Genomic DNA, 26890 nt, shown 5'->3' on the forward strand with positions numbered 1-26890 from the left:
AGCAGGTCAGGTGGATAAGGTGTTTAAGAAGGCATATGGAATGCTTGCCTTTATTGGCCGAGTCATAGAATACAAGAGCTGAGAGGTTATGCTTAAATTGTATAATATACTGGTTAGGCCACAGCTGGACTATTGTGTGCAGTTCTGGTTGCAGTATTATTGGAAAGACGTGATTGCACTGGAGACGGTGCAGAGATTTATGAGGGTGCTGTCTGGAATAGAGAATGTTAGCTATGAGGACAGATTGGATAGGCTTGATTTGTTCTCCTTGGAACAGAGGAGGCTGAGGGGAGACCTCATTGAGGTGTATAACATTTTGAGGGATCTGGATATAGTGGATAGCAAGGGCCTATTTCCCTTGGTGGAAGGGTCAATTACGAGGGGGCATAGGTTTAAGTTGGTTGGTGGAAGGTTTAGAGGGGATTTGAGGGGAAGCTTCTTGATGCAGAGCGTTGTGGGGGTTTGGAACTCACTGCCTGGAAAGGTGGTAGAGGCGGAAACCCTCACCACATTTATAAGCTGCTTGGATGGGCAGTTGAAGTGCTGTAACCTGGAGGGTTATGGACCTAGAGCTGGTAAGGGGTTAGACTGGATAACCTCTTGTTGGCTGGCGCAAATACGATGGTAAGTGCTTCAAGGAATCTAATACGGCCAGAGTGATCCCCTGAGGTAGTTTTGATCACCTGGATGGGTCAAAGAGGAATTTTCCCAGATTTCTTTTTCCCCAATTAGCCTGGGTTTTTATCAGTTTTTTTGCCTCTCCCAGTAGATCGCATGGCTCCATGTGTTACCTCTAGACATGACTATTCCAATGCACTCCTGGCTGGCCTCCCGCATTATATCCTGCGTAAACTAGAGATGATCCAAAACTCGGCTGTCCGTATCCTAACTCGCACCAAGTCCCGGCCACCCATCACCCCTGTGCTCGCTGACCTACATTGGCTTCCGGTTAAGCAACGACTCGATTTCAAAATTCTCATCCTTATTTTCAAATCCCTCCATGGCCTCAGCCTTCCCTTCTTATGTAATCTTCTCCATCCCACAATTCCCCAAGATGTCTGCGCTACTCTAATTCTGTCCTCCTGAGCATCCCTGATTATAATCCCTGATTGAAAATGGTCCACGTTTTCCAAGGCCTCGTTGTGGATTTTGATAATCGGGGAGCAGTGCAGTGTGGTGGGGGCAGGTTGGTAGAGCACATTTGTCTTACGAATGTTTAATGTAAGGCCCATGCTCTCGTATGCTTCGGTGAAGGTGTTGACGATGGCTTTGAGTTCGGCCTCCGAGTGTGCGCAGATGCAAGCGTCGTATGCGTAATGTAATTCAATGACAGAGGATGGGACCACCTTGGATCTAGCCTGGAGGCAACAGAGGTTGAACAAATTCCCATTTGTTCTGTAGGTTATCTCCACTCCAGCAGGGAGCTTACTGGGGATGAGATGGAACATTGCAGCAAGGAGCGATGACACAGCCTTGCTTGACTCCGGTCCGAACGTGAATTGGGTCTGTGGTGGATCCATTGGTCAGGATCACGGCTTGCATGTCATCGTGAAGCAGGCAAAGGATTGTGACAAACTTTTGAGGGCAGCCGAATTTGAGGAGGACACTCCATAATCGCTCACGGTTGACAGTGCCGAAGGCCTTTGTGAGGTCAAAGAAAGCCATGTACAGGGGTTTGTGATGTTCCCTGCATTTGTCTTGGATTTGCCGCACGGTGAAGATCATGTCCATTGTGCCCCTTAGTGGGCGGAATCCGCATTGCAACTCTGGGAGGAGCTCTTCAGCTGCAGGGAGAAGGCGATTGAGAACTCTTGCGATGACTTTCCCTGTGAAAGACAGCAGGGAAACTCCTCTGTAATTACCGCAATTGGACTTGTCGCCTTTCTTGAAGATGGCCACGATTACCACGTCTCTGAGATCCCCTGACATGCTCTCCTCCTTCCAAATGAGAGAAATGAGATTGTGTATTCGCGTCAATAGTGCTTCTCTGCCATGTTTTAGTGCTTCGGTGGTGATTCCATCTGCTCCTGAGGCCTTGTTGTTCTTCAGTTGTCGGATGGCCTTTTCTACCTCGTGCCGGGCTGGGGTTGTGCCGAGATGGTGGCAGGGTAGCATGCTGCGGGATGGAGTTGAGGACACTCACGTCGAAGACAGAGTCTCGGTTAAGGAGATCTTCGAAGTGCTTCTTCCAGCGGGCACTGACTGCTTCTCTATCCTTGATGAGAACCTCTCCGTTCTTGGCCAGCAGTGGGGTAGGGCCTTGAGTGCCTGGGCCGTAGGTGGTCTTGACTGCGCTGAGGAATCCCCGCACGTCGTCGCTGTCGGGAGCCTACTGTCAACAAGGGCAGATATCGATAATGAAATCCAACACCGCCTTCAGTGTGCCAGTGCAGCCTTCGGTCGCCTGAGGAAGAGAGTATTTGAAGACCAGGACCTCAAACCCGGCACCAAGCACATGGTCTACAGAGCAGTAATGATACCCACCCTCCTATATGCTTCAGAGACATGGACTATGTAGCAGGCACCTCAAAGCGCTGGAGAAGTCCCACCAACACTACCTCTGCAAGATCCTGCAAATCCATTGGCAGGATAGGCGCACCAATGTCAGTGTTCTTGCTTAGGCCAACATCCCCAGCATTGAAGCATTGACCATGTTTGATCAGCTCCGCTGGGTGGGCCATGTCGTGCACATGCCCGATACAAGACTCTCAAAACAAGCGCTCTACTCCGAGCTCCGACACGGCAAGCGAGCCCCAGGTGGGCAGAGGAAACACTTCAAGGACACCCTCAAAGCCTCCTTGAAAAAGTGCAACATCCCCACCGACACCTGGGAATCCCTGGCCAAAGACCGCTCAAAGTGGAGGAAAAGCATCTGGGAAGGCGTCGAACACCTCGAATCTCTTCGCCAGGAGCAAGCTGAAGCCAAGCGTAAACAGTGAAAGAAGCACATGGCAACCCAAGAACCCACCCACCCATTCCTTCAATCACTGTCTGCCCCACCTGTGACAGAAACTATAGGTCCCGCATTCGACTCATCAGTCACCTGAGAACTCAGTTTTAGTGTGGAAGCAAATCATCCTCGACTCCGAGAGACTGCCTAAGAAGATAATCGCTCAACCATTGGTGGCCATGCCTTCTGTTGCCTTGGCCCCAAGCTCTGAAACTCCCTGGCCAGACCTCGTCGCCTCTCTTTCCTCCTTCAAGACGTTCCTTAAAACATACCTCTTTGACCAAGCTTTTGGTTACTGGCATTAATTTCTATTTATGTGGCTCGGTGTCAGATTTTTCACACACAATACTCCTGTGAAGCACCTTGGGACGTTTCACTATGTTAAAGGCGTTGGTTGAGTCTAAAAGTGTTTTTTTACATAGAATTGCAAAGAATCTACAGAATAGAAACAGATAATTCGGCCCAACTGGTCTATGCTGGTGGTTATACTCCACATGATATTCCTTCCACTTTAAGTACCTCTTCCCAGGCTGTGCCTGTATCCCTCTATTCCATTCCCCCTCACGTCTCCTTCAAGCCTCCTCTTAAATGCGTCAGTGCTTTCTGCTTCAACCATTCTATGTTAGGGGTAGCAACCCTCCCGCATTCTCATAGAGTCTCCAGCAATTAAAGATTTAACTCTCAGACTCTATTACGGGTATCCTTGGAGAAAATTCAGAGGGCATTAAATCAATTATGTGTTTTTTTTATTTTCTCTTAACACTTTCATTTATTAGTTATAAAAATATTGGAAATGTGAAAAAAAAGCTGTTTGACCAACAGCCAAGAATCAGCCAAACAGGTAACAATGCGCTCGCTTTCCAATTGGCGTGGGAAATGGGGCGGGTGGGGCAGGGGGATGGTGCCGTGAGGATGGATGTATTGAGCGACCAATGACAGAAGCATGGGATTGGGTGTTGGAGGCAAAAAATCATGTGATGAAGCCTCCCAGGATACATCCAAAAAGAGTTGTGAACCCTACTCTACGTGACAGTAAGTTCTACATTCTCATCACTTTCTGTGCAAAGTGATTCCGCCTACATTCTTTATTTGATCTTATTTATGCCCCCTTGTTCTGGACACCCATAAGTGGAAAGTGTTTCTCCACATCCACCCTATCAAAAACCCCTCATAATTTTAAACACCTCTATCAGGTCTGATCTTGGTCTCTTTTCCAGAGAAAAGTGCCTCAGCCTTCTCAATCTTTCCTAATAGTTGCAGCCTCTCAATTCTGGTAACATCCATGTAAATCTTTTCTGCACTTTTCCAGTGCTTCAATTTGCATTTTGTAATATGGAGCCTCGAACGGCACCTGTTACTCCAAGTGTGGTCTAACCAAGGTTCTGTATAAATTTAATATTACCTCCCTACTTATGTATTATACTCCTCTAGAAATGAACCAAGTACTTTGTTTGTTTGACCTCTTTATAGTCTAATCAACTTGTGTTGCTACTTTAGCAATTTAAGTATCCATATTCCCAATCTCTCTGCTCCTCTAGCCTGTTTAGTTTATCTTCCAAGGAATAAGAGGCCTCTTTTTTTACCAAAATGAACCACCCCAACACTTAGTTATCTTGAAATTAATTTGCCTTTCAGCCACAAGCTTGATTATGTCTTCCTGTATTTTGGTGCCATTCTCCAGATTAGCTATACGCTTTAATGTAGTATCTTATTTCAAAATTTTACACCATACCTCCAACTTCTAAGTCTAAATTGCTTATGTATATAGTGAAGATCAGTGGTCTCAGCATGGATCCCTGTGGAACACCGCCTCCCATTTCCTGCCAGTCCGAGAAACTTCCCTTAATGCCTACCCTCTGTTTTCTATTTACTTTCAATCCATTCTGCTACCGAACCCTTGACTGCATATTTTGCCATGAGTCTCAAAGTGATAGCTTATCAAAGGCCTTCTGAAAGTCCATGTATATCAGATCCACTACGTTGCCCTTGTCGACGCATTCTGTTATTTCTTCAAAGAATTCAAGATTTCAACTGATGGCCAACAAGCAGTTCCCCATGCCATAGGCTGCAGTTATGGAAATATAAATCACCTGATTTACCTTTCATCAGCAGAAGGGCCATACTTTGTTGTGGGTCTCATGATCTGACTTCCCTCCTTGCCCTTCTAAATATACGGAGTCAACTTTGTTTGAGAACGCTCTTGTAAGTGTCTTGGAATGTGTTACTACATTAAAGACGCTTATATAAATGCAAGTTATTGTTGGTGAGTCAGTTCATCGCATCACCGTGGCTGTATTGTGATGAAAAATTGTGTCATGTCATGAGCATGTATATATGATCTGGCTTGGATCATCATCTGTATTTGCTTCAACTCAGATTTTTTTTAAAATTTATTTTATTTTTTTGAAGAACTCCAAAAAAATCAAGTAACTTATTGTCTTCCAGTCTCCTGCACAACAAATCGAAAAATGTGGAGCTGCAGACAGATTTGGGTCTCTGTTTCTTGAATCAACCTCCAACAGGACTACAAGAGAGCAGAATCACTGAGTAGCATTAAGTACAGGTACTATTCTATGCATGGGCTAGTTTGGTGCGGACTCTGCCCAAACCTAGGGTAATTGTCTTAGGAAGTTCAACTTCACAAAGAGTGGTGAACAGGTGGAACGAGCATTCAGGTGGAGAAAGCAAAATCATCTGGAATGGCACTGTAGAAACTCCCCAAGGCTTCTTCGGCAGCACCTCCCGTGACCTTTACCACCTAAAAGGACAAGGACAAGGGCAGCAGCCGCATGGGAACACCATCAGCTGCAAGTTCCCCTCCAAGTTACACACCATCCCGACTTGGAAATACATCGCTGTTCTTTCACCGTCGCAGTGTCAAAATCCTGGAACTCCCTCTCTAACATTGTGGGAGCACCTTCACCACATGGACTGCAGCGGCTTACCTTCTCAGGGGCAATTAGGGCTAGGCAATAAATGCTGGCCTTGCCAGCAACAGCCACATCTCAGGAACAAATAAAAAATCAACATTGCTAAAAAACAGATTATCTGGTCATCATCACATTGCTGTTTGTGGGAGCTTGCTGTGCGCAAATTGGTTTTCCTACATTAAAGCAGGGACTGCACTTTTTTTCCCAAGTATTTCATTGGCTGTAAAACGCTTTGGGACATCCGGTGGTCATGAAAGGCGCTATATAAATATTGTTCGTTTGTCTCTTCCTCTCATAGAGGCCTTCTCTCTGTAGCAGCAGCAAAAAAAACTCTTTTCAATACCAGTAATTGCCAATTAAGTCAACAATCAATAAACCTGTAAATTAACAACTCTTTTTAAAAATAATTTGCAAATTGAATTCATGCATGTGCCCCTTTGTCAGAGAGGCAATCAAGGTGGCCATGAACAGGTCCAGGCAGTGGACAGTTGAGGGGGTCATTCAGCCTGACTCTCTTCTGCGGCTACATTTGTGCCCAGGTGTCCCTGGAGATGGAGCATGTGGTGTCGACCAGCAAGCTCAGGGCCTTCCGCGACCGGTGGGCACCAGAGGGACTGGAGCCTATCATCACCCCCGGAAACCAAATTTTGATTTGATTTGTTAGGTCTTCCTTGAACGTTTGTGGTTAGTCTGCAGGTTCTAGTGGTTGTGGCCTTTAACAAGGTGGGTGGAGGGGCACATACTTGAAGTGGCAAATCGCCTGCATTTTAAAAAGTTGTCAGAGGGGCGCAACCACCAGAACCCTCAAATTAACAAAAACAATGTTTAAAAGAACCTTAATAATAACTTTTATTTATATAGCGCCTTTAATGTAGTAAAACGTCCCAAGGCGCTTCACAAGACAAAACAGATAAATTTGACACCGAGCCACAAAAGAACAAATTAAGGCAGGTGACCAAAAGCTTGGTGAAAGAGTTCGTTTTTGAGGAGTAAATCAAATTTAAAATTTTGTTCAGCAGCAATAAACAACGCCTGTTCGAGCCAGACCCAAGCGACAAGTGCTGGCTCTTTTAAATACTGGCAATTGACAACTAAAAGTTTCTTCCCTTCGTGTCTGTTGGCCTGGAGAGAGCGAGGCCTACCTTCGGCCTGGTTGCTAGGGCTGGTTGCCAAGGTGAGCCTGTCCCGCGGCGGATTGTGGGAGCGAGCTACGTCACGGCGGCGGCAACCTTCAACAACAAGCCGGGCCCGGAAACGGGGACGAGCGGCAGCTCCCCGGGCCTCTGAGCGTTCAGTACACACATACATACACCGAGAGATGGTAAGAATACTGTACAGACACGGGGGCGGTAGCGCTGTCGGGGGAATTGGAGCAGGATTGTGTGCTGGGGATTCTCGGCTCCAGGTAGGTCGGGGCCAGTTGGCAGAACCAAGCAGCGGGCAGCTCGCCTGTGGGCTGTGTGGTTTGTTTAACTCCAGCACAGGGAGGGGAGCACTGAATGGGATAAGGAGGAGAATGGAGAACTCTTTTACACAGGAACAGAGGTGCACTCGCACAGCAACCCTCAACTTTCTCTTCAACAACCAGTTGAGCTGCAAGTGGTCTGCTAGGCACTTCTGGAAAAGTAACACTTGCCTTCCTGTTTCTCATCTGCACGTTGCCCCTTGGCAACATCATCCAAAAACACAGCGTCGGTTTCCACGTGTACGCTGATGACACCCAGCTCGACCTCACCACCACTTCTCTCGACCCCTCCACCGCCTCTAAATTGTCAGACCGCTTGTCTGACATCCAGTTCTGGATGCGCAGAAATTTTCTCCAATTGAATATTGGGAAGATCGAAGCCATTGTTTTCGGTCCTAGCCACGGACTCCATCTCACTCCCCAACTTCTGTCTGAGGCAGAACCAGACTGTTCGCAACCTGGGTGTCATATTTGACGCTGAAATTAGTTTTTGACCATGCATCCGCAGCATAACTAAGACCGCCTATTTTCACCTCCGTTACATCGCCTGTCTCCACCCTTGCATCGGCTCATTCGCTGCTGAAAGCCTCATCCATGCATAGGTAGAAATTAGCGCAGGTGGCTTGGTCAAAGAGGTATGTTTTAAGAAGAGTCTTGGTGGAGGAGAGAGGGGTAGTGCGATAGGGAGGTTTAGGCTGGAAGTTCCAAAGCTTGGGGCCTGGGCAACAGAAGGCATGGTCTCTAGATTTGTCTATTCCAGCACACTCCTGGCTGGCCTCCCTACGTAAACTGGAGGTGATCTAAAACTCGGCTGCTCGTGTCCTAACTTGCACTAAGTCCTGCTCACCCATCATCCCTGTGCTCGCGGACCTTCATTGGCTTCCGGTTAAGCAACGCTTTGATTTCAAAATTCTCATCCTTATTTTAAATCCCTCCATGGCCTTGTCCCTCCCTATCTCTGTGATCTCCTCCAGCCCCACAACCCCCTGAGATGTCTGCGCTCCTCTAATTCTGCCCTCTTGAGCATCCATGATTATAATCGCTCAACCATTGATGGCTGTGCCGTCTGTTGCCTAGGCCCCAAGCTTTGGAACTTCCTACCTAAATCTCCCTGCCGTGCTACCTCTCTTTCCTCCTTCAAGCCGCTTCTTAAAACATACCTCTTTGACCAAGCTAATGGTCACCTGTGCTAATTTCTACTTGTGCGGCTCGGTGTCAAATTTTTTATCTCTTAATACTCCTGTGAAACGCCTTGAGATGTTAAAGGTGCTATATAAATGCATGTTGTTCTGGACTCAACATTGAGTTCAACAATTTCAAACCATAACCTCTGCCCCTATTTTGCTTTCTCTCTTTCCCACAGCAGCTGTTGATGTTTCTGCCATTTCCATTTACACCCTATCTAAACTCATCTTTTGCTTCTTAACTTGTCCCATTACCATCTCTTTTGCCTTGCATCATCATCCCTTTTGTCACTTAATCTCTTCTGCCTTCGACCCTATCACAGACCTTCCCTTTTGTTCTTTCCTCCCCTCCCCTCTTTCCCTGCTCCTACACTTGCTTAAAAACCTGTTACATCTCTAACTTTTTCCAGTTCTGATGCAGAGTCATCGACCTAAAACAGTAACTCTGTTTATCTCACCACAGATGCTGCCTGACCTGAGTATTTCCAACGTTTTCTGTTTTTACTTGCATTTATACAGCGCCTTTCACAACCCAAAGTGCTTTACAGCCAATGCAGTATTTTTTTTTGAACTGTAGTCACTGTAGTCGGAGACGTGGCAGCCAATTTGCACACAGCAAGCTCCCACAGAAAGCAGTGTGATGATGATGAGATGATCTCTTTTAATTATGTCGATTTGAGGGATAAATATTGGCTAGGACACTGGGAATAACTCCCCTGCTCTTCGCAATTGTGCCATAGGATCTTTAACATCCACCTGAGAGAGCAGATGGGACCTCAATTTAACATCTCATCTGAAAGATGGATGAGACATTATACTTGAGTAATGACTGACTGTAGATTGGGGTGAGAAGGAAGGAAACAAATCGCTATCCCTTTGGTATCCGGTTGGCTCTAAGATCAGATGCCAGGTGATGGAAGGTTGGAGCCAAGTCAACCCTCTATGGCAGACTTCCGAATCCAATGCCTGCACTCGGCAGATGTGCAGCACTCAAGGGCATGGCTACCTGTGAAACTCTGCTGGTAGCAGGCCGAACCGCTGACATTAAAACCAACCAATTAATAACTATGGCAATGCAGCTAAAAATTCATATCCTATGCAAAACCTGTCCACCAATCCCTCGTGATTCTTTCTTTTGTACACTATTGTGGAGGCCCCGACCTGCGTGAGAACATAGGCGGCAGGTCGGGGCCATAAAAGGAGCGGCCTCGGGAGCAGCGTGGAGGCATACTACTTCAGGGAGCAGTGCGAGCTGGTGCAGGAGGGCAATGGCAGCGAAGAGTGACGTCATCAAGGTCCAGGTCGGTGATTGGAGTGTGGGCAGATACAGCAGGAGCGGCGAGAGACTGTACAGGGACGTAATTGGGGCCCAGGAGAAGCGTGAGTTCGGGGCCGAGAAGAGGTGAGGGCCCAGGGGCAGCACAGGCTAGCCCACACTGCGATATGTGCGCGCACTAGGTCCATGCAGCAGAGGAGGTCTCCAGTCGTCTTGGATAACCCTTGCCTCTGGACCAAGACCTAGCTTTGTCAAGCCTGTGTGGTAGCTGGTGCGTAACGGCCATCCCACATATTTTTTAAAAATCCACGCACAGGCATCTTCCACCCTACAGGATGTAGGTCAGGACCTGGAATATTAGGCCCTTCATTGAAACACCTGTGAACTTATCCTTTTTTGGCGTGGAAGCAAGTCATCCTCGCTTCGAGGGACTGCCTATGATCATGATGATGATTGATTGGCATCTTGTCATGGCAACTGGGCTACCGATATCCAACAAGCTAATCACTTTCTAAAATTCAACCAGGTTGATGACACATGACCACCTTTCCAGAAGCCCTGTTGAGTTTATAATGCTTTCTGTCAAGCTAGTCAAACAGTGCATCTCTAATGCTCCCTTCCAACAACCGCCCTATAATTGAAGTCAAAGCTAATGGTAGCTATTTAAAGTCTTTGCCATTTCCTGGGAGTGCACCCAAATCTGTTTTGACAAATCCTTCAACAAAGTCAGATGCCTAACATAGCTGAAAAGACCTTGATATTACAACTATAGCTATTCACTGTATTAATTCTGTCTTGAGCTCACTGCTAATTCCACTGTTGGCCTGGCATAGTTGATCAGAAGTACTGAGGCCTGTGTGCTCAATTTTTTCGCATACAGCTATTTGATGTGACTGAGTATGCCAGACCAAAAGGGAGCACAATTTCCTAAAGTTAAATAAAGCCCCCATCCTGCAGAAATACTTCCGGAACATATCCTTTGAAACAAAAGTTTCTGTGGCAACTTGAGTGAACAATTTCTGAGCATCTTTATAAAATAAGTACAATGCATACAGTATTTTATTTTGGCAGGTTGAGTGTCACATGCTGTGCAGTTGTAGAATTGGGAGCTCCTCCCATCAATCTGTAAAAACAACTTACATTTATATAGTGCCTTAAATGTAGTAAAATTAACACAGAGCCAAATAATATTTGAACAAGAAAAGCTTGGTTAAAAAGATAAGTTTTAACTAGCGTGTTGAGGATAAGAGAGAGGCAGGGATGTTTAGGGAGGAAATTCCAGAGTTGGGGTTTAAATGGCTGAAGGCATGGACATCAATGGTGGGGCAAATGAAGTAGATGATTCACAAGAGGCCAGAGTTGAAGGAACAGATAGTTATCGGAGGGTTGCCGGGCTTGAGGAGCTTAGAGTTGGGGAGGGGTGAAACTGTGGGGGGGGATACAAAAAATGGCAATCGAGGACCCTCGCCCAGTGAGATCATAGCATAGGGCCACGGTAACTGTAATTTTCCACATTAATTATTCTGTTCTAGCTCTGATACATTTTACACAGCACACTTTGGCTTATGATTATCACAATAAACTACACAGTCTCTAATTCTAATTTGGAACAAGAGGTGAGCGTAGGGCTGGCAGGGTGACAGGCAGGCTCCCCCGCCTCCCTTCCTGACTCACCAACATGATGCCTGGGTCTATTTTTAACTCCCAAGCCTTATTACTATAGTGCAGGCCCAACTCCCACCTGAACCTGGTGGAACTGAAGTGAGCCGGTGGGTAGGAGAGCCAGCCCTGGGTACATTTGCCAGCAGTCGGGTGAGTTGATCAGGGAAGTGTGCTGGGTTGGTCAGCCAGACACTATCAGTCGGGGGAGTGGTGGGAATGCTGGGAGAGGGGGGCAGGAGAAGCCCATGTTTTTTGTGGGGTTCTGAGGAGCACTCCTGCTTCTCCTGGCCTACAAGGAAACCCTTTATTTAAAAATAATAATTAACTTCCCTCCTGGGCCTTTTTCTGGACTGGGTGTTCCTGGTAAGGTTGGCATCAGGCTGAAAGCCTGACACAGCAGCAAATTGTATGGGGACTGAATGATGCCACCAGACCTCGACATTTGTATCTTGCTCTGCCCAAGACACGCCTGTTAAAGTGGCGAGTGTGGCGTCGATCAGGTGAGTACCACACCTCAAATATTTTAATCCCACCACATGCCCCTTTCTCATAGGCGCTGGGGATTAAATCAGTTTGTTGACTTTCAGCTTTTTAAAAAAAAACCTTTCTGCATTTGTCCCCCCAGTCTCTATCTTGAAGTTGCGATTTTAAATTAGTTTCCATAATCTTGCACTAAGCCAGGCTGCAGATTGCCTTGAAAAAGGAAAAGTTCAAAATAATTTTATGCCCAATTACCTTTATGATCAATGTGACAATTAACTAAGATAAGCATTAATGGCCTACTTAGTAGTTGTAAATACATTTTTAATTTTCACTAAGATTATTGAGTGACAGTAAATTATTTAAAGGTGGGTACATTATTTTTTCTTTTACTTTGATATCAAAACATAATTAATCCATTTGGGAATTTGAATACTAAATATGCATATTGTTTAGGTTACACGATATCTGAAATGCACTAAAGAGTTTACCAGCTTTTTCTAAATTATATTGAACAAAAAAAGGACACTCTTAGCTCATTGATTTCTTCAGTACTCAAAGTATGACTTAAATATTAAATTAGGTCATCGTTTTTCATAGCTTAAAAACTGCCACATAAAATCAAAATGTTTAAGATTTTTTTAATGAATTCTAAGTTGGACAATGCCTGTTGCTATAACATTTTAAATAATGTTTAATTTATTTGCAATATCTTTTATATGATGATCTCAATTGGAGTTGGGTTCAATTGCCATTTACTGATTTTTTTCTTAGTTATGGGAGCAATGATCTAATTAACAATCTGTAATTATTGTAGGTAATCTTTTTTTTTCTGCAGCTCCGATGATTCTGCAGCCTAAATATGATCATTTTGGTGATTAAGAGTCTTGGCAGACCGGATATTAGATTAGATTGTCTTTCCCATGCATTCTTGGAAGGCAGCAATTCATTTTTTATAATCGTCCCAGGAAGTATAAAAATTTTAATGAAATATTGATCGAAGAAATTTTGTCCACTGGAGCATTAAGCATTGATGCAGACCAGTGAAAGATTGAAGGATAGTGTTTTGACATTCAGAATGAAGTAATTGGTGATGGGGTGCTTGGAAAATGACTAGAAGGTTTGTAAAAGTGAATAAAGAAGGAGCAAATATCACTTATTTCAAGTGCCCTTACTATTGCAGCAACTTGACTAAATGGGCAGCGAAGTAATTTGCTTCCAGGGCTCTGCCAGTATTACCCCGAATAAATGTAGGAGAGCACGTTTCAACTGCAGAAGTTGTCAGTGAGTGAGTGTGATGGGTATATGCAGTTAAAGCCAAAGAGGAAACCAAGTGCCTGAAAATAGGGAAGCAGAAGCAGAAGCAGAAGCATTTTAGTATTGAAGCCAGTGGAATTTTTGTGTAATATTACTAGAACTTTTTTTTTTCACTTTAAAAGCAGATCAGAGGCTGGGTATTGTATGGTGAGTGTCTCGTCTTCTGACTCCCCAAAGCCTCTCCACCATCTACAAGGCACAGGTCAGGAGGGTGATGCAACACTCTCCACTTGCCTATATGAGTGCAGCTCCAACAAACATAAGAACATAAGAATTAGGAACAGGAGTAGCCATCTAGCCCCTCGAGCCTGCTCCGCCATTCAAAAAGATCATGGCTGATCTGGCCGTGGACTCGGCTCCACTTACCCGCCCACTCCCCATAACCCTTAATTCCCTTATTGGTTAAAAATCTATCTATCTGTGATTTGAATACATTCAATGAGCTAGCCTCAACTGCTTCCTTGGGCAGAGAATTCCACAGATTCACAACCCTCTGGGAGAAGAAATTCATTCTCAACTCGGTTTTAAATTGGCTCCCCTGTATTTTGAGGCTGTGCCCCCTAGTTCTAGTTTCCCCGACCAGTGGAAACAACCTCTCTGCCTCTATCTTGTCTATCCCTTTCATTATTTTAAATGTTTCTATAAGATTACCCGTCATCCTTCTGAACTCCAGCGAGTAAAGACCCCGTCTACTCAATCTATCATCATAAGGTAACCCCCTCATCTCCGGAATCAGCCTAGTGAATCGTCTGTACCCCCTCCAAGGCTAGTATATCTTTCCTTAAGTAAGGTGACCAAAACTGCATGCAGTACTCCAGGTGCAGCCTCACCAATACTCTGTACAGTTGCAGCAGGACCTCCATGCTTTTGTACTCCATCCCTCTCGCAATGAAGGCCAATCGCCTTCCTGATTACCTGCTGCACCTGCAAACTAACTTTTTGGGGGACTCCCAGGCCGCCTGCAATTTCTGCGGTCTGGAAGAGTCCGTGTTCCATGTTTTTATGGAATGCACAAGGTTGCAGCCCCTGTTTTATTATTTGAAGGGGCTGCTCCTGAAATTCTGGCTGCACTTCAGTCCCACTCTCCTGATCTTTGGGCACCCTGTGCGGAGGGGAGCGGGTAGGTCCGAAGGCCTCCTCGTAGGACTGCTCCTGGGCACGGCCAAGGGTGCCATCAGCCGGTCCAGGCAGCGGGCGGTCGAGGGGGTCGTTCAACCTGACTGCCTGCCTCTCTTCCGCTCTTACATCCGGTCCAGGGTGTCCTTGGAGATGGAGCACGCGGTGTCCACCGGTACGCTCGCGGCCTTCCGCGAGAGGTGGGCACCGGAGGGACTGGAGTGCATCATCACGCCCGGCAACCAAATTTTAATTTGATTTTATGTTTTAAAGTTTAATTTGTTTTAATTGCCGGTGCTTTTAGTGCCCCCCTTCCCTTTTATAGGGGGCACTGGGGAAAAATTGTGATTTTAGTGCCCAAAAAAAAAAGAAAAACACAAAAAAAAAAGGAAAAAAAAGGGCCTTGTAAATGTCTGGTGTGTCACCCAGGTAGGGTGGCACGGTTTAATGTTTTTTGATTTTGCAGATAAACTCCAAAAAGAGTTTCATGCACAAGGACCCCCAGGTTCCTCTGCACCGCAGCATGTTGTAATTTCTCCCCATTCAAATAATAATCCCTTTTACTGTGTTTTTTTCAAGGTGGATGACCTCACATTTTCCGACATTGTATTCCATCTGCCAAACCTTAGCCCATTCGCTTAACCTATCCAAATCTATTTGCAGCCTCTCTGTGTCCTCTACACAACCCGCTTTCCCACTAATCTTTGTGTCATCTGCAAATTTTGTTACACTACACTCTGTCCTGTCTTCCAGGTCATCTTATGTATATTGTAAACAGTTGTGGTCCCAGCACCGATCCCTGTGGCAGACCACTAACCACCGATTTCCAACCCGACTCTCTGCTTTTTGTCAGCCAGCCAATTCTCTATCCATGCTAATACATTTCCTCTGACTCCGCGTACCTTTATCTTCTGCAGTAACCTTTTGTGTGGCACCTTATCGAATGCCTTTTGGAAATCTAAATACACCACATCCATCGGTACACCTCTATCCACCATGCTCGTTATATCCTCAAAGAATTCCAGTAAATTAGTTAAACATGATTTCCCCTTCATGAATCCATGCTTCGTCTGCTTGATTGCACTATTCCTATTTAGATGTCCCGCTATTTCTTCCTTAATGATAGCTTCAAGCATTTTCCCCACTACAGATGTTAAACTAACCGGCCTATAGTTACCTGCCTTTTGTCTGCCCCCTTTTTTAAACAGAGGCGTTACATTAGCTGCTTTCCAATCCGCTGGTACCTCCCCAGAGTCCAGAGAATTTTGGTAGATTATAACGAATGCATCTGCTATAACTTCCGCCATCTCTTTTAATACCCTGGGATGCATTTCATCAGGACCAGGGGACTTGTCTAGCTTGAGTCCCATTAGCCTGTCCAGCACTACCTCTCTAGTGATAGTGATTGTCTCAAGGTCCTCCCTTCCCACATTTCCATGACCAGCAATTTTTGGCATGGTTTTTGTGTCTTCCACTGTGAAGACCGAAGCAAAATAATTGTTTAAGGTCTCAGCCATTTCCACATTTCCCATTATTAAATCCCCCTTCTCATCTTCTAAGGGACCAACATTTATTTTAGTCACTCGTTTCCGTTTTATATATCGGTAAAAGCTTTTACTATCTGTTTTTATGTTTTGCGCAAGTTTACTTTCGTAATCTATCTTTCCTTTCTTAGTCATTCTTTGCTGTCGTTTAAAATTTTCCCAATCTTCTAGTTTCCCACTAACCTTGGCCACCTTTATATGCATTGGTTTTTAATTTGATACTCTCCTTTATTTCCTTGGTTATCCATGGCTGGTTATCCCTTCTCTTACCGCCCTTTTTCACTGGAATATATTTTTGTTGAGCATTATGAAAGAGCTCCTTAAAAGTCCTCCACTGTTCCTCAATTGTGCCACCGTTTAGTCTGTGTTCCCAGTCTACTTTAGCTAACTCTGCCCTCATCCCAACCCTCAAGAAACTTGACACCATCCAGGACAAAGCAGCCTGCCTGATTGGCACCCCATCCACCACCTTAAACATTCACTCCCTCCACCACTGGCTCACCGTGGCTGCTGTGTGTACCATCTACAAGATGCACTGCACCTCTGACAGTGCAGTACTCCCTCGGTACTGCACTGGAGTGTGAGCCTAGATTTTTGTGCCCAAGTCCCTGGAGTGGGGCTCAAATCCACAATCTTCTGACTTGGAGGTGAGTGTTCTACCCACTGAGCCACAGCTGACACTGTAAAATATCAGGGGGTGTTCTCTTGGGGCTAGGGCATGGTTTTTAGAGTAGTGGGGAGACCTTTACTCTGCATTTGATTGTGCTGCACTTGACATAGGAATGCCTGAAATGGAAGGTGTACCATTTCCCAGCATTAACATCCCTCACTTTGATTAGCACATTTAAAATAAAATAGTGAAGTATGGTATAAGAGAGCTTTTCATTCCATGAAGCCCACTCATTGAGGCAGACAGCATGCATGATATTCAGTGTCATTGGTTCTTCCACAATTTATTTTGCCTCTGAGAGAGGTAAATAATCACAGGTGGAATTTTCTCCAGCCCTTGAAGGCAATTCAGCAAAAGCTTTCAGATATCAGTCCACTGTCCCAATCTTTTATTACACCCTAACATTTTTTTTTTGCATTCCATAGATGATAATCGCAAAGTCTCAATAAAAGAACTGTTGCATTTCACGTAGAGTACGCGATCATCTTCGTATGTACATGTCCTTGTAAATTTCACTTCTGTTCTCAATCATACATTTATCCAGTTCTTTAAAGGAATTAATCAACATATGACTGACAGGGGTATTGCAAAACTTCTGATCTCTAGTCTCTCTTTAGGCTTGCCAGTTTCATGTTTGCACCCGAAGGTTTTATAATCACAATTCTCACAGCTACACAATCCGTGCCTTACAGCAGTTAAAGACGTGGATCATGTTGGATCTGGCTTTTCTCTAAAGACATTAAAGGCAATTCTGTCCACCTGTCCTTATAACTGAAGGAATATTGCAGGGAATTTTTGCAGAGTGCATATTTGCATGCCTTTTGCCCAGTTAAGAGATTCCCTTGGGTAAAAACTCTACTTTTATTCCATAAATGGCTGTTCTGTGTTTTGTCCCTGTGACCATTAGCCTTCCTCGGTTATTTGTAGGGAACTAAAGCACTCAACAATGATGCTGGTCGTTGTACGAGTCACTGAGTTCCACTTTCTTGACTTCATCATTAAGCTATGATTAATATTTTAATGTATATTGTCCTCAGAGATTCTAGTTATATTTTCTGACCTATTTATGTATTTTATTTTGATCTTTTTGAATGCTATCCCTACACTGATTACTTGACTACATAGCTTAGCAAATAATGATCTTTAGAAAGTGCTCGCCACCATGTCACTTGTGAATTGTATAAACATGAAGAACTGTCTCTCTTTTTCCTTTCCTTCCATTCCATTCATCTTTATAGTCTCAGATGGTGAATCTTATAACCTCCATTTCCACATAGCTGAATTACTTCAAAAACTCCAGCTCCCAACTCCATGTTAACATGATCATTTGCTACTTCAGTATTACTGTACGTTGCTAATAGATATCATGTAAACCAATATGTTGAATGTATTGTTGCCCTGTCTGAACTCAACAGCCAGCAGCAAAAACATACGGTCTGATCGAGGTTATTGGTGGTATGTGAATGAGGAAAATTATGATCTCTACACAATGGCATCAATTGAGATTTAGAATAAAAGCACTGAACTGGGTTATGGTAGTGACCAGCTTGAAAGTAATGGGGATTTTTAATGAGGAGGTTATCAATTGAAGTTGCAAGTACTAGTTTTCTTACAGGCCTTTTTTATGGTCATTAGACCTGCCTCATTTTCTTATTTTCAAAACTTGTTCAGAAACTCTTTCTTGTTTGGAAGCTCATTATTTCTTGCAGTAATAAATTTAAGGGATTGTACAGGAGGGATGAGAATTTATTTTTTAATGCAGATTGCTTTATGACTATAATATGTTTCTCAGTTGCATTGAAGGTTTTGAATTTCCTTCCTTTCTTTCTCTCCTTCAAGGCTTGCAGTTTCCAGAAGCTGTTTTCTGTTGGAGAAGAGTTTGATGATGATGTAAGTGATGTTCTACATTGTCTGCAGCTTTAAGCCCATTTTCACTTTTCCTTTCCAGTTTCCATTTGCATCGATGGTGCAACACATACCTTATGATGATAGATTGAGTAGACTGGGTCTTTACTCGTTGGAGTTCAGAAGGATGAGGGGTGATCTTATAGAAACATTTAAAATAATGAAAGGGATAGACAAGATAGAGGCAGAGAGGTTGTTTCCACTGGTCGGGGAGACTAGAACTAGGGGGCACAGCCTCAAAATACGGGTGAGCCAATTTAAAACTGGAGTTGAGAAGGAATTTCTTCTCCCAGAGGGTTGTGAATCTGTGGAATTCTCTGCCCAAGGAAGCAGTTGAGGCTAGCTCATTGAATGTATTCAAATCACAGATAGATAGATTTTTAACCAATAAGGGAATTAAGGGTTATGGGGAGCGGGCGGATAAGTGGAGCTGAGTCCACGGCCAGATCAGCCATGATCTTGTTGAATGGCGGAGCAGGCTCAAGGGGCTAAATGGCCTACTCCTGATCTTAATTCTTATGTTCTTATGTATTGATTAATGAAAATGTACTTTTTGTGTTCAGTCTCTATACTGGCACATAAAAGAAAACTGGCTTCCACTATTTTAAAATATGTAACTTTTCCAGGTAGCTACAATGTGTACTGAACATGCTGTTTTTAACCAACAAATGGGATTTAACCAGTGGGACAACCGATTGCCCAATACACATTGTGCCATATATTGTCTCTTTAAACATGCTGTAACCCCGTCGTGTTGCTGCCACGCTCTGCACTGTGCTGAACATAGTGGGAAATGCAGCTGTAAACTATCGATTGTATATTTTATTTCTTTGTGTTGAGTTACTGGTTGTGGGACTTTCATCAAAGTGGTTCCTGCAATACCTGAACATCTGTGGGCATTCTGGAGTTCTCTTGCAGTCGTGCTCCTTTAAAATGGTTCCAGCTGATGATTGCACAGACTGATCTAGAAACCAGGACATCGACCCCATTTCAGAACCTTTTTTTTTCTGTTGGTAAAATAAATGAAGATTTCTAAAATCTGAATCATCCTGCATGTTTAACTCTGGATTTCACAAAATATGGAGAAACCTGAAGCTGACTAGGTCCTGAGAAAAGTTAAGACATGAGAGACATTATCAAAATGACTTTGAATTATCATTCTGATTCACAACATTGAACTGGGATTTATGGCCAGCAACTGGAATTAAAGAAAACCATTTGATAAACTTACTAAATTTTGCATTTCTGATATCCAAAGCAAGAGGACAGAAATCTTTCAAATCCTATAATTGTCTGAAAGAAAGTGATGTGCAGTAACTGCACCCCTTTCCATAACACACAACTTCGAGTAAGGTGGATAGTTGAAGTGTGGCTGTATAGTAGACTCATTACCAAGGTCAGAACATGTGGAGTAAGGGGACAAGTAGCAGAATGGATAGCAAGCTGGCTACAAAACAGAAAACGGAGAGTAGCGGTTAAAGGTAGTTACTCAGATTGGCAAAAGGTGGGAAGTGGTGGTCCGCAAAGATTGGTGCTGGGACCATTGTTCGCCATTTTATATAAAAGATTTGGAATCGGAAGTACAATTTCAAAATTTGTGGGTGACACCAAATTGAGGTTGTGTAGTTAATCCAGAGGAGAACTGTGACAAAATACTCATTGATAAACTTGCAGAATGGGCGTGTAATTGTCAAATGAGCATCAACATAGATATGTGTGAGGTACATTTCGGAAGGAAGAATGAGGAGGACGTGTACGCTTTGGAAAATAAGCGTCTAAAAAGGGTGGAGGAACAGGGACATCTAGAGGTACAGATACACCAATCACGACGCAGGTTAATAAGGCAATTTAAAAAAAAAAAACAAATCACGGGTTTGTTTCCAGAGGGATAAAATTGAAAAGCAGAGAAGTTATGTAAAACTTGTATAGAACCTTGTTAGACCACACTGGTCTCTATATTACAAAAAGGATATATAAGCACTGGAGAAGGTGCAAAAAAGTTTTACTAGACGAGAACTGAGTTTATACCTATCAGGAAAGATTGATTAGTCTGGGAGCTCTTTTCTCTAGAAAAAGGAAGACTGAGGGGTGATCTGATAGAGGTCTTTAAGACTATGAAAGGGCTTGATAGAGAAGATGTTTCCACTTGCAGGGGAGTCCAGAACTGCGGGGGAATAAATATGATAGAAACTATTAAATCCAATAGGGAATTCAGGAGGAACTTTATTTCACCTAGAGAGTGGGTACATGTGGAACTTCCTACCACAAGGAGTAGTTGAGGCGAATAGCATAAATGCATTTAAGAAGAAACTAGATAAGCAGGGCGAAAGGAATAGAAAAATATGTAGATGAAGAAAAGAAAGACTTGCATTTATATAGCACCTTTCACGGCCATCGGATGTCCCAACGTGCTTTACAGCCATTGCAGTAGTTTTGAAGTGTAGTCACTGTTGTAATGTAGGAAACATGGCAGCCAATTTGCACACAGTAAGCTCCCACAAACAGCAATGTGATCATGACCAGATTCTTTCTTTGTGGTGTTGATTGAGGGAGAATTGGGAGGAAGATTGTGTGGAGCATTAAAACCGGCATTGCTCTATTAGGCCGAAGGGCCTGTTTCTGTGCTGTAAATACTTTGTAATACTTTCATCAGTCTGAGCTGGATTCAGTAATGCATGAAGGAGGTGAAAGGGCAGTGTTCTGATTGTCCTCGACAGTCTACTAAATCTCGGCAGAAAAAAAATGGAATAAAACACAATATTGTCACTTTTTAAAAAAAATTTTAGTCTTGATTTTTTTTTAGATTGGAAAGTCGAACAATTTGTTCCAGTTTGTTTTTAAAAAAAACACAACTGAGTAAGGAGTGTAACATTTGTGTCAAAGGTTGATTTCCCACTCAATTCTGGTTTACTTTGTCAGTTTGGTTTTATTTCCTGTGTAGCCCAAACTGTTGAGCTCAGTAGTTGACTCTTCGTTAAACAACATTTTGTTTTATTCAATTTCTTCAAAATGATATAGAATTTGTTTTGGTCCAGGTGCTCAATGAATAATCCTGAATTAATGGTAAGAGTTTTTTTTGACTTAGTGGATAAAATAAGCTATAGAGTAATTGTTTTGCAATTTAAAAATTTTAAGATTAACTTGGGCATTGATTTTTAAAAATATATCAAAAATCCTTGTACTTTATGTAGAATATACATTAGTTATTTTCCCCAGTGATGTACAATTACTTTTTTTTAAATCCACTGTGGACAGGATTTATTATCTGCCGTGTTGGATGCTGAAAGCACAACTACCAGCTCATCAGGAACAAGCCCTTGTGTTGGATTAAGGCCTATTACTTCAGTCCTCCGGACACCAGCTAGTTCATGCTATGAGCCACACAGCACTATAGGTCAGAGGTATTGCCAACCAGAATATAACTCTATCTCAAAGAAAGTGGTGACCAATGGTGACCTTGCAAAAAAAACATTGGCAGCATCAATAGATGACTCTTTGAAATTCCTACCATGGCTAAACAACCCAAGTAACAAACAAACTCCTGCCTTCAAATTTGTTAGCAATGCCCAGCAGTACACCACCAAAGGGGCCACTGAAGTTGGCTCAAGTGAGGAAATTGATGATTTATTTTGGTCTGATTGTGAGGAATTGAACGAAGCTGGGAATGTACAAGATTCGGAGTTGAGGAAGACCAGCAGTCCAACCTTTTGTGGAATGAATGTTTCTCCTCAAATATATCCAAGAGATGACAATGCAGTACTACCAGCCAAAATGCCACGGCATGAGAAAGCCGATAATGGCAAGAGTGGGAATTCCAAAGTGGCTGATGCTTGTAAGAATGATCAAGAGAGGATTGTAATGAATGATTCTGAGGATGCAAGCAAAACTTTCACCGTTTTCAATTATCCATCATCTGGATTCAGCCAGTGTCCAGCTAGTTTGAGCAGTACTAATGCTGATGCTGTTACAGTGAGCGGCACCAAGAATTCCTCTGGTCAGATAATTGGTGGTCATAGTTACCCTGCTGCACTGTCACATGCTGTGCCAAGGACTGAATTATATAGTCCCATTGCATCTAATACTGTTAGACCAGCAAAAGAATTATTAACACTAGTTCCACAGAATCTTTTAGAAAAAAGCATGCTAGGTAATGCTGTTAGCCCACGTAAACTTGTGTCTCCAAGCCTGCAGTCTCAATCTACACAACACCAGCAAGTAAGCTCTACTGCCTTGAGAAACTGTTCAAATCCGAGACTATTGAGACCAGCGACACCTCTTCAGAAGTCTTTAGCCCCTAGACTCTCGAATGGAGGTCTCCGAAGACCAATTATGTCCACCAATGAACCTCGAACATTGATGTGTGCTATAGAAAGCCCTTCAGCTGCTGTGGGAGCTCAGTACTCACCAGCAGCAAATCCAGGTTGTGTGGGAACCCCTGTCACCAATCACTTGATTCAGTTGGTATCGGCTGCTAATTGGACGCCAGAAGCTGTGAAGTCGGACAGGCCTCGGGCAAAAAGACGTTTTCCTGGACCGGCAGGAATTCTTCCACAACAGGTATGACACTGTTTTAGTGGTTAATCAATTCTTTGATTTGCTGAAACCAGTCACCCCCAAATCAAAGCTCTTGTGCTGTACTATAATTGAGAAATTCCAAGAATAAGAAGAAAGGGATGACACTATCATTGGCTTATTCTTTTTAAGTAGCTCCTCTCAATGTTATTGCGTAATTAGGAATTTATAATTTAAACAAGTTTAGGCTGTTACAGCCCCAAATACAATCTTTATGCATAGTTAGCTACTGAAGTAATTATAAATATTTTAACTCCTTGAATAGTGAGTGCATTAAGGAAAAAGTTCAAAATAAGCTCCTCATTTAGAGTGCAATATGACTGATGTGTGAAGTATTTTCAATTTCCTTTGGCAATTGAAATGTGGAATTGATTTTGAATGAAAATGTTTGTCAGACTTGGTGTCGTAGGAAAATATCCCTGAACAAAGTTGATTTCCTGACTGGACACTACTAGTGATCCTTGAAATATGCACTCCTAAATAACACACGTTTTGTTGTCATCTACTGTGCAGCAAGGAAAAGTAGAGTTCACAAGGTAGAGAACGAAAATGACTATTTTGTTTTGTGCAAAAATAGAAAGGGCAGTATAATAGAATACAGAACCTGCCTCTGTTTCAAGGGGTTCTACCAAGATTTTCTAATATTCCCGGTACTTTATTGGTTGCACTTTGAGTGCCGTCATAGATTCGGTTGTAGAATACTGAATGAGTACTTTGCCTTGGTTCTCATAGAAGACTGTGGTACTCTCAAAGTGGAAAAGGCAGTGGTCCCTGATATGCTTCCAAGAATGCCGATAGAGGTCAGAGAGGTCCGAGCAGGGACCCTGGTCACAATTGCTCATAATGTCCTTGGGTATGGAGATGGAGCCAAAAAAAGAGAAAGGGACACACTAGATAAATGTGGACCAGTCAGCCAATGTCAGCAGTGGGTAAGCTGGAGGCTAAGTTATGGGTTAAAGTTAATACACACCAAGAAAGGCCTAATAATGAAATCCTCACATTTTTATGCCTCTCTCCTGAACATAAATGTCTGACTATGTAAATGTATTGGATTTGCTTCTTGAATAATTTGATTTGAGAAAGCTATTTAGTATTACTTGTGAGCGTTCAGTTGTACTGTATTACGCAGCTGTAAGCAGATGTCTTCACTGCTTTATTGACAGCATTAATGGGAGGACAGAATACTTTTGATTAAGGTGATTAATGTTTTGGATTTGGTTAGGTTTTTTTTATTATCTTGTGAATTGAGGGCAACCAACGTGGATTTGTAAAATACACATCAAAACTGGCAAATCTAATAGAGTTCTTCGAAAAAATAAAGGAGCATATTGATAAAGGAAATGCAGTGGATGTTGTGTATATGGATTTTCAAAAGGCACTTGATGAGGTGCCACACTAGGAGGTGGAGGTCTGTTAATAAAATTTAAGATACATGGTATTATAAAAGAAAGCAAGCAGAATTAATACAAAGTTGACCAATGGAAAGAAAGTAGAGGGTATGGTTAAATGTTTCTCAGACTGGGGTGTGTAAATAGTGGTCCCCAGGGGTCAGGACAACCAGTGGGAAGCATCGTTTACTGTAAAGAGGGCAAATCGATCGAATGTGGAGACATGAGGTGATGCTATTTTGGGAGGACGAATGAAGGACACACTGGCAGAATTTTTAAAAGGTGTAGAGAAGCAGAGATTTCTGGAAGGATATCAAAGCCACGGCGAGGATGTAAAAGAGATTCACAAAGATGAGGAATGAGAGGCTTTAATTGAGGAGATACTTGGAGCAACTGAGTCTTTTCATTAGAAAAAAAGGTTGAGGGAATCCAATAGAGGTATTTAATATTTAGAGGTTTCAGTGAAGTAAATCAGCGAAAACTATTTCCACTGGTCAGTAAATCAGCAACTAGAGGGCATGTATTCATCGGCATCAAAAGAAAGATGGGAGAGATTAAAGAGGCGTTTTTTTTATACATAGAGGGCATGGAATGTCCTGCCAGAAATTGTTGGAAGCAGAAATGTTTTAAAGTGAGGTGGATAAATATTTGAACAAAAATTGGAAGGGCAAAAAAATGAGATGATCGCTGCCAGGGGGTGATGCTGGTCCCAATGGCCTCCTATATTATAAATTGATGATTCGCTCTCGCTCGCTCACTCGCGCTCTCTGACTCCCATCAATAATCTCTGCACTCTTCTTTCCCTTAAATTAAGACCATTTTTACTGCATCTAATTTATGCTTGGTCTTCACTTGACCTTTGCTGACTATCCAGGTGGAAGATTATTTCTTGGGCTGCAAGATGGAAATTATTTGTCTTTTGGTTTAACTTTATTAATTCTTTCAGCAGTATCATTTAATCTGACCATGTTTAGTAATTCTAATTGAGTAAATTTTCCATATTCAGTCGTACTGTCACAAACTGTAGAAATAGATTTGTGATGGGGCATATTTAGTATTGGTACCAATATCCCTCAGGAAGAATTATACCCAATATTAAATCTTCTTTAGGCGTTACCTCATTGTTCCCAACATCAGCCCTTCGCCCTAGTGTCATATAATTCAAAACTCTAAATCAGTTTGGAAGGGCGAAATGTTAAACGTAAGGGCCCAGAATTTGCGGTCAGCGGCGAAGCAAAGGTGTTTGCCACTGGCCCCGAAGTAAGCTTCCTACAAAAATCTCGCGATCTCTGACATGAAGTTCGGCTTTTCCGACGTGCCGTTAAAATCAATGTAGTATAGTGGGAATCCCACAGTTCGAGCTGCTGTGACATCGGCAAGCTGTCTAAGTTACCAATCACATTGCAGAATTCTCAGATAGAGAACCAGGAAATAGAAAGCACTTTTAAAAGAATTTACAGGGAGCGATATAAAGATTGGGACATATACATTGAGTTAAGGTAGAAGCTGAAATATCATGAACAAACTTTACATTTTTTTTAATTTAATTTTTATAATCTATTGGGGCCAAACTTGAAGGCCAAGTCCCATCCAAATAGCCACCGAGACGGGTGGGAAATTGATGAAAAATAAATTAAAAGTTGGGCCAGTGGCAAACGAGCGACGTATGCTGTCAATCTGGGCGGGAGCTCCCATTTTCGGCGGCAAAGGCTCTTGCCGCCGAGGATGGAATCGGGGCCCACGGAGGGTCGAAGACCTCTGAATAAAAATGATTGGGAGGAAAAGAAATTACTCGGAAGACCTTCAGGGGAACCCATTAAGGTAAGTTGCTGTGGGACAAAAAAAACTATTAAAAAGTTCACTAACTTTTTTTAAAAAACTTACCTTGGGTTAGACCAGCCTCCTCACGGCGGTCCTTTCCCCTACTGGCGCCGACTCTTGCCCGCACCAATCTGGCATCTTGGCGGGCGGGGGGGCCACTTGCGCCACTTGGCCATCAACGGGCGGTTCCTGATGGTTCTCCCCTCCCGCCTGCAAACTGGCACTGGGCACAACCCAGAGAGGAAAGTCGGTGGCGGTGGGCGGTAAGGCCATCAATTTCAGCCCCATTATATTTTAACTTAATGGAAAAATTGGACATTCCACTGATACAAAATTTGTTTTTCAGGGCAAGAATGGTTGTTTTATCAGTAGTTATTACTCAGATCGGCGTTAAAAACCCAGTTGTATCTCATTTGAGCGGGTCTAACTTTTTATGGAGTTTCTAACTGACTTTTGTTCAGAAAAGTGGAAGTTTTCGTCAGATCAGTGATTGCCGGGAGGGGGGAGGGATATGGTCTACAGCGCAGTCTATGTAGGAGCAGTGACTGACAGATGGCAACTTCAGGATTTCCACATTAGGCTGTGTATACGTTGAATCCGGAAGTTGCAG

General features: G+C 43.2%; 1 protein-coding gene across 1 annotated transcript in view; it reads left to right on the forward strand.

The window, feature by feature from the left end:
- Positions 1 to 7094: 7094 nt before the first annotated feature.
- Positions 7095 to 26890, forward strand: part of hrob (homologous recombination factor with OB-fold) — a 56200-nt gene continuing 36404 nt past the window's right edge. The window contains exons 1-3 of the mRNA XM_070864028.1: positions 7095 to 7201; positions 18434 to 18484; positions 21755 to 23056. Of these exons, the coding sequence (XP_070720129.1) occupies positions 7199 to 7201; positions 18434 to 18484; positions 21755 to 23056 (1356 nt within the window). The 5' untranslated portion in view covers positions 7095 to 7198. The remainder of the gene's footprint in view (positions 7202 to 18433; positions 18485 to 21754; positions 23057 to 26890) is intronic.

This window comes from Pristiophorus japonicus, chromosome 21, assembly GCF_044704955.1.
Source record: "Pristiophorus japonicus isolate sPriJap1 chromosome 21, sPriJap1.hap1, whole genome shotgun sequence".
In the NCBI taxonomy this organism is placed as follows: Eukaryota; Metazoa; Chordata; class Chondrichthyes; family Pristiophoridae; genus Pristiophorus; species Pristiophorus japonicus.